At 41.7% G+C, this 8,737-nt stretch overlaps 2 protein-coding genes across 2 annotated transcripts in view; one reads left to right on the forward strand and one right to left on the reverse strand.

The window, feature by feature from the left end:
• Nucleotides 1-303: 303 nt before the first annotated feature.
• Nucleotides 304-8,737, reverse strand: part of LOC116849954 (chromatin assembly factor 1 subunit A-B) — a 17,384-nt gene continuing 8,950 nt past the window's right edge. Inside the window, exons 7-10 of the mRNA XM_032827663.1 lie at nt 2,652-2,800; nt 2,326-2,377; nt 2,082-2,220; nt 304-1,945 (exon numbers count right to left, since the gene is read on the reverse strand). Coding sequence (XP_032683554.1) covers nt 1,695-1,945; nt 2,082-2,220; nt 2,326-2,377; nt 2,652-2,800 — 591 coding nt within the window. The 3' untranslated portion in view covers nt 304-1,694. The remainder of the gene's footprint in view (nt 1,946-2,081; nt 2,221-2,325; nt 2,378-2,651; nt 2,801-8,737) is intronic.
• Nucleotides 3,431-8,737, forward strand: part of LOC116849955 (Krueppel-like factor 7) — an 11,509-nt gene continuing 6,202 nt past the window's right edge. The window contains exon 1 of the mRNA XM_032827665.1: nt 3,431-4,356. The gene's annotated coding sequence lies outside the window, so the exon portion shown is untranslated. The remainder of the gene's footprint in view (nt 4,357-8,737) is intronic.

The raw sequence follows: 8,737 nt of genomic DNA on the forward strand, positions 1-8,737 counted from the left end.
TCATTTTGAGAAAAGAAGCTTTGACATCTGAATTTTGGAATCAAAAGTTTGAGATCTGAATTATTCAAATGTAACAGTGAAAGTATTATTGAGGAGGAAAAGGGGAGAGTGTTAATTAAAAAAATATTATGAAATCATATTTATGCATGAAAATTACGTTTTTCTTGCTTTCATTTCATAAGAGTTAAATTTGATTAATGATTTGGCATAAATAAAAGACTTTACAGTATGACATATTTCATCTTCATTGTATAAGAATTATTATCTTAACTTTATAAATACAAATCGCTAATCAACAATCTGTTACTTCATTATTTCATCTTTATTCGCACACATTTATTATATTATTTCTTTTTCCTTCAAGTTCCTTCGGCTTTACCCGTGTGGGATAATCGGGACTCCTCCACGTAGATTGGCGAATATTGGTGCTTATACGCGGCAGCATCTCCCGATAACGATGCGTTCCTTCCGGCAAATCGCAACGACGGCGCTTCTCGGGGTCTCCTGGTACCGCCACGAAGTAATCATCGCAAATTAGCGTAATTCACGTATAAAACTCTCTCGCTGCGGTCGTCCGTGGCCTTTGCAGCTCGGAGTTTTCTACGGCCGCGTCTTAACGGCTCGGATCTCGTAACGTGACTCGATAATTGCCGCAATCTCGGGGAGCGCCCTTTCGTTATTCCGGCCATATGCCGCGGTCCGGTGGTACACCCCGGAGGTACGGCCCCGAACTACCGACTGTAAAACTTCCTCTCCGGACGAACGGTGTTACTTTTTTTCTCTCTCTTCTTTCCGGCGCGCGCGAGTGCGAGTGCGAGTGCGATCGTGAGGTGCAACCGCTCGTCAGAGTATTCTCCAAAACGAAAACTAGATCCCTATACGGGCAATGGAAAATGCTGGCGCTCTCAATCTTCGATTTCATTCGCAGATTGAGATCTTACAGTTCGTACCGAAGTACACTTCGGCGAGAAAAAACAGCCCGGTATAAATGATAAAACTACGATAAGTACGACTACAGATTGTACGAAATCGCATGGTATTTACAACTGCTCTCTTGCTTCCTCTCACGAAGCGTGATCCCGAATACGAGAAGCACAGGTGAGTCAATCTCACGCGCTGTGGCGATGCAAACAGAGAAGGATAACCTTTTTCACCGATATAAAATATATTTCGTAAACATTTAGCGCAACAAGAATCTTATAAAAAAAAGTAGAATTGATACATATCGAAAATTAACGTGTCTACGTGTCTAGCAATACAACGTTTGCAATCGTTACGATGTGGGACGAGCGGAAATGAGAATATTATTCTCAAGTGAGACTTGCCTCATCGATTTACTTGGAAGTATCATTTTGATCCTCTCCTGCATTTTGTAAATTATAACGTCGTCTATACTTTATGTAGAAGAGAATCTTCAAAAATTTCACCAGATAGAATTAGCTTGTTTTACAAGTTATGGATCGCAAAAAAGCGCTGAATTACAAAAGAGACGCGATACAGGTTTGTTTTTTCTTTCTGTAACTTTTCAATAATTTTTATAAGAAAGCCAAAGAACGGTTCCGCGCGTTTTGGAATTGTTCGATGGCTATTACCGATAAAAAAGTTTTCAACACCTCGGGGATGAGTGGCAGATCAATCCCGAAAAATTCACGACAGTTCTAAGGCACAGAGGCGACATCGCGATCGGACACTCGCTAGTCAGAAACTCGCGTTTCCGATCGGAATCCTAACCAGTTCCGCATCAGCTCGCCGCTAACCAGACTGGGCGAAGTTTCGTCGGGCAATTTGCTTTTCTTCGCGCTCCGGCCGGATGGTTGTTGCGACGGCGTTTTGCACTCGCCCGTCGCGGCGTTGTTCTCCGTTGACACCGATGACGGAAGTATCATCGGTACGTGGCTGACCCAAATCTGTCGCGACGACACGAATTCTCGGAGTTTCGTAGGTGCTGAAAAAAGGTCTCGATGTTATTAAAACGTATACACGTAAGAAAAAAGGAAAATGGTAAATATGATTACAGGAGATAATGTTTGCTTACACTGAAGCGGAACAATACTTTGGTTCCGCGAGTAAAATATACTCACCGCCATCTGGGAGTCCATTGCTGGGTCCTTGCCAAACGCATCCGATTATCTTCGGCTGAAGTTTGTGCGTCTTTACCTTCCTTTCGGCTTCAAATTGCTCGCCCAACAGTTTCAGCTTCATCTTCTGTGTTTGCGGCGACTGCAACAGGCGGACATACTTGCCTCACGCTGATCCATACATTAAAGACTTTTGTAGCATGAGAGAGCAACTCCCTCACAACTTTCATCATTATAATATACTTACCATATCTTCCATTTCCTCTTCGTCAGCCCGCGCCTCTTCGTCGGACAAGTATCTAAGTTGCAAAATGCTTTTCTTAGAACAATACGCGCACAGATGTTCGAAGAATCTAAACGTGAACTCAACCGCGTCGGTTATTTATTTATGTAACTCGGAGATCGCAATCGTCATATGCGGTATAAAATAATACTAATAATGATACGAATTCCTCTCATAGCTCAGATTTAACTCTAGTACCGAAGACGAAGTCCCAGGCATATTCGAGACAAATCTTTCTCGTGTATTTAGTTCTCATTAACAGTCTCAGGATATTCAATCACAACGCTTACCCGTGTGGTACCATGAATTCGTTATCGACATCGTATTCATTATCTTCCGGATTTTCCTCGTCCTTCTCGTCGTCAGACCCTTTGAGAGACTCTCCTGGCTCTTCCTCCTCCCATTCTTCGTCGGAATCGATGTCGTAGTCAAACCATTTCTGGAATGCAAAATACACATATACGTATACTGAGAGAATATCAGAGTTTTTTCTTTTTTCATATTAATTTTTCTCAGTTTTATTTTCAGTAATCCAAAAATAAATATATCCATATACAGTCTATATGATAAATATATAGTCCAAGAATAAATATATCAGTAAGATCTACTTAGCTAAGGAACGTAGTAAATTTCGCTAGAGACATAGCAAGTATTTTTATGGCTCATATAGTTCATAATAAATAAGTAGCACACATGAAATAAAAGTGTAAAGAGAATTACTGCAAAATGTCGATATATTCCTCGGTTACAAAACTCTATGGTAAGCTTTGCTACAAAATTCTCTCGTGTACGGTTCTTTCCGCCTACCTGTGAGCGTCCGAATCAACAGAACTATCAGACACTTTTTGATAAAGTTTTCTCTACGATATTTCTACAGTTTCAATCGCGATCTCGACCTATCGTCAGTATTTTGTACACCTTATCTATCTTTGGACAGTTTATTCTCGTCTCGAGCGTAACCACAGAATCTCATGATGTTCATCGTTGTGAATAAGCAGGACGTCCGTATCAACGACTTCCTTGACGAGCGATAACGCGGCTTTCGACAACAATCTCGGACTAGTGTTCGTACCGTGCTGTTGGTTATACGCTCAGTCGCTGACTAAACGTCCCATCAAAATGTAGATACATTATCCTCGGGTTTTCGTCGCGTGGGGTGTCAGTCGGAGTCTATCGCGAAGGATCAGTCGAATTCCAGTGATCTACGTGAAATCCTTACCCGTTTTCTCAACTGACGAAAAAATGTGATGCGTTATCTTCGAAAAACACGAAGTTTCAAAGTGTGTTGTAATCTCATCCTGTGAACGGGAATACGTGATATACCGCGTGTCTCGTCATTCGTGTTTGCAACTTGGTAGCTTGTTAAAGTAGCTATTTTCATCTTCGCGTTCGCGACGATATTCATCCTTGAGTAGCTCGTCGGAGTAGCTATTTTGATTGTATTAACGGTGCTCTTCTTTTTTCTCTTCTCGCTTTTGCGATATTCGTGCGAACATTTCGGATCGTGATAATTACGTTTTCTCGTGCGATAACATGGCATAGTGCGTGTCATCAAATTCGCGATATTTATAATCAGCAATCAATTTCGACTCGATGTACGAAAATAAAATCGTGTCGCGGAAGTGCGCGCTTTGCTCGCCGAAAAATCGATAAATTCTCTCTCTCTCTCTCTCTTTGTCCCTTCTTCCTTCCTTCGCTATCTCTCTTTCTCGTTTTCGGTCCGTCTTTTCTCTTTGCGCCGCGGCGCGAGATATCCTTTGTTCGATAAATCAACGTCGATTTCATCCCTACGCGAGCATCAATTACAAGACTCTTCTCGAGACATTAATTTATTATCGGGGAGAAACGTAATCTCACAGGCGATTGATACACTCGTCGCTCCGGCCGAGTAACACAAAAACAATCGCCGGCTCTCTTTTCGCTAATAAACAAAAAAGAAAGGAGAGAAGAGAGGAGAGTGTACGCGTTCAAGCAGCTTTTGGCAGCAATACGAAGGTACGTATGACGTCTCGTGAGGCGCGCAATTTATTATCGGGAATACAAGGTGTCCCGGGATCAATCGTACGCTTCTTTCCGACTGAGAAGGACTCTTCAACCATTTTGTTTGTTCACTTCACACATTTTTTAATTTTCATCTACAAAACCGTCGAGGCGTTAAATTTAAAAGAGCTCCAAGGATCAGACTTCCCCAATTTCGGAAAGTTGAAAGCTGACCCGCTTCTTCCACAGAGAAACTGCAGACACAAAGAAAATAATGTCCTCTGCAATTATCAAGAGGGAGATTTCTTATCACAAGTGGGAAATACTTTAAAAGGAGCTCTTATCTATCCCAGTGAAGCGACCGGCTACTAACCAATTCTATCACTATCTTCGCACGTTCACGCGACACCGAGATGGTGTCAAAAGAAAATCCTAAGCAGACCTACTCTCACAGGTCCGAATGCGCCCTTTGCACGCACGCACACACAACGAACGCGCGCGCACGCACGCACGCACGCACGTGGCCGAAAGGATGCAACGCCCAAGAAGGAAAGCACAGTTATCTCGGCCTGCGGGCGCGAGAGATGCGCTAACGTTCGCCGATGCATGCCGAAGCGCCGTACATTATTTACAGCGTGTTGTCGCCCGGCGGGCCATCTGTAATGGCTGTTTTATGCCCCATTAAGATTACGACCGGTGCTCCTCGTCGTGCACACCGTAGATTAGGAGGCCGGCAATCGGACTGATTTATTTCACGAATATTCGACTAGACCTGCACTTCGTTACGGCCGTTGTATAGCGTGACGACGCGCAACGGGCGCATGGAAATCGGTGCCCGCTCTCCCGCTCTGCTCCTCATGGACTGTCATCGCCGTAAAAAGTGATCAGTCCTGTAATACCGTTCTGTGGACTCCGATATGAAACCGCGCGCTCGAAAGCAGACGCTCGTGAAGTCGCGTTTCCGTCGTAAGCCAATTATCTTTTCTTGTTATCCTTATGCTCGTGGTACTTTCATTATCGATACCATTGATGTTACCGCGACACGTTGATTAAAATACAATATGGGAAATTATCATAATGTATACAGATATTTTTAAGATATTACGGGGAACAGTCTGATTTGAAATAAAAAAACTAAAATATCTCCAAATTCTCGAAGATAGAGTGATTTCTCAATTGGAAATCTCTTACCACGTTTGATCGATTGAGGATAAATTTTTTTGGAGGATACAGGTTAAAAAAATTTAATTTAAATTTCACTTTTTAAAATAATAAAAGAAAACTATTTGATATTTGCGCGGAACTATTTACACGCAAAGAGAACAAAAGCATCATATTGCATGCCTGAGATATGATTCCAAGAGATTAATATTTGAGAATTTGTAAATAATCTTAAAGTAGTTTCCAAAACTATTTTAATCGCCTATATATATATATATATATATATATATATATATATATATAAATTTAGATTATATCAATATCGTAACAGTATCATTATCATAATAATATTAATATTAATGATAAGATCAAGAATAGATATCAAACTGGATCGATCAATCGAAGAAGAGAAAAAGAGGGAAAGACAAGGAAATAGAATAGTCACGTACCGTTCCACACAGTTCATAACAATACAAGTTCTAAAATGCGTCACAAGATAAACACGTGTATTATCTCCGAACACATAAATTTCGCGCCAAACGGACTATCGGCAAAAGTGACGAAGCCGCACACAACTGCGACTGATACTTTAATTAAAATATACACGTTAAGCAACACCGATATTTTTCCAGTGTACGCACAACATTCGCGTTCCGAATAACGCACGCGCGAGAGCGAGAGCGATAGCTCTCTGCATAAATGAGGACATAATTACGCGATGAGGAAAGCGACTCTGTCTCTTCATGTAATATAAAACACACTTCTTCCCCACATTTCAAGTCCCGCAAAATGTCTTGAAAAGGAAATGATTTCATTCAAGATAGGAACATTTAATTTTCAGCGAAATATCAAGGATTCGACGTTTAGAGAGTATCGAAAGGGTGCGTAACGCAATTCATATTCGATAATCAGTCTCGGTATAATACCAGAATAGAATGTTGCTCGTTGATATTCGGACAAGACCACAGTGTTGCGATGGCACGGCAACCGGGATGAAAATTGATATCCGTTGTGTGGTGCAACAGGGGTGCACCGAAAGGGTTAAAACGGCCGCGCGTGAGAGTTACGCGCGGAATATTACGTGGCGTATACGAACGAACGTCAGTGAGATATCATTCCTAGATAAAACACGAAATCCATCCGATATCCGCGCGTGCCAACGTATCAGACATCGACGTGTAACTGCGTACACATATATCTGTCTTTCTCTCTCTCTCTCTCTCTCTCTATTTCTATCTCTATTATCCTGTATAGTGTATCATTATAGAACTTCTGGCAGCCGTGCATGCAGTTTCGGAATTAACACGCGGGGCATGTCGGTACCCTCCGAGAGTTTATGCAGTCTCCGTGGGAAGCAACGTGGCAACGGGAGAAATCCCCGCGTGTGCGAATTCACTGAAAGAAATGTCGATTCAGCAAATCCACACAAGTTTATCGGGCAGATAAACTTCGACTTTTACAAGCTGAACAGGCCTGACTTGTCAATGGATTTCGCATGAGTAGTCGTTAATTTCCGCCTGGAACAAGTTTTTATTTACAGGGCAACTAATTATTTCCTACGATAAAGTCCATTCATGTTTTTCCGCATTTCAAAGAGACTAATTAGAATATCTCGAATATTATATTGTTGAGAATTCTGGGTTCCACGTTTCCATTGGTTCTGGCAGAGAATTGTTTTTCTGTACTAACAAATCTGCCGTGCTGTAATATCAAATTTTGTTAGACACAATCGTCAACTTTAATCGACGCCGAAACTTAGTCACTGTAACGAGTAAAGGAAACTGATATAGAGAACTGGTTCTGTCCATATATTATGTCGGCTAGGAGATTTTCTGAGCCAATAGAGTTCCTTTAATTGTAACAACAGATTTCCGTTTTGCGAAGACGTTTCATCTTCGCGATCCATTCGATAGTACAGCCGAGCTTCCTCTCATCATTTTCTACCGCTGCCTCAGCAGCAGTTTCGCGATGGCGAGTCAAAATCGATTTGGAGTCGCGTCTTGAACGATTAACGACGGAGAAGTGTCACGGCCGATCTATCGAATTAATCTTACCTATGTACGCGTTGTTTTCGCCACGGACAACTAGTCACGGCTCGACCACGCGCGGATCTTCAATCGAGCGCGAGGTAATGCGTACACAACGTTGTAAGGTCTAAGGTCAGTCCCGCAATGATAAATGAGTGATCGAACTCCTAATGACGGTGACTCGGGTGAGACGACACCTTTATCGGGGTCCCCCGTGTCGCGCTTTAGGTCAAAGCCGTCATCGAATCGTGTTGCACACAAAAATCATCGACGAGCGTTTTTCTCCTCGCCTTCTCGTTGTTCCCTCATCGGCGGTAACCTTCGCGTATGATCCGCAAAGATTCCATCCGTCGTTTCGGGTCAACGGTTCTCGTTCGATGCAACCGTCAGTGATTTTTGGTCGCAATCGCAAAACAACCGATGTTAATTCGGACTCTCTCGGAGTCTCACTCGCCGCCGTAACGATATTCTCGTGTAATCAATGACGTCTGAGTTGTATGATTTTCAGAAAAAAAGGAAACAAACGTTTCCTCAGGCGAGACTCGCGTATCGATCGCTTCTCATTGCCCGTGTAATATAAGAAGAGATTTCCCTTCTCGACCAACAAGTGTGTGTGTGTGTGTGTGTGGAAAGATAAAATAATAAAGTATATAAAACAATTTAGAAAAAAATTATAATATATGAAATAATATATAGAAAAAAGAGTTTAGAGAAAAGAAAAAAACGTGAATAAAAGAATAAAATACAACACGTGCAATAAATAAATATTCATGGAAAAAATAAATGCGTCATAAGACGTGCGAACAGAAGTTCGCAAAATATAAGATTTGCTCAAATTAAGAAGATGAAAGGTATCACACTGATTATTTTTTCGTGCAAAACATCCGCGCTCAACAGCACGCGTATGCGAGCCATTTTCTTCAAAACGAATACACGCGAATTTTGGCGAAAGTAGTTTATCGGTCCCAATGGGACGCGACTGTTTGTCTGATTCACGAAAAGTTCCCTCGAATTTCGTCCCCGTAGTCAACCAACGTCACGAAGTCACGATAATCCTTTACTGTGCTCGTACGTACACTCGATTAAAATGGATCCAGCAGCTCGCTCCTCCTCAGATTACATCACGAATTGGAATTGTTATAGATATATATACATATATATGTGTATATATATATATATATATATATATATATATATATATATATATA

This window comes from Odontomachus brunneus, unplaced genomic scaffold (assembly GCF_010583005.1).
Source record: "Odontomachus brunneus isolate Ranch 3 - 2012 unplaced genomic scaffold, Obru_v1 Obru_scaffold_129, whole genome shotgun sequence".
NCBI classification, from domain to species: Eukaryota; Metazoa; Arthropoda; class Insecta; order Hymenoptera; family Formicidae; genus Odontomachus; species Odontomachus brunneus.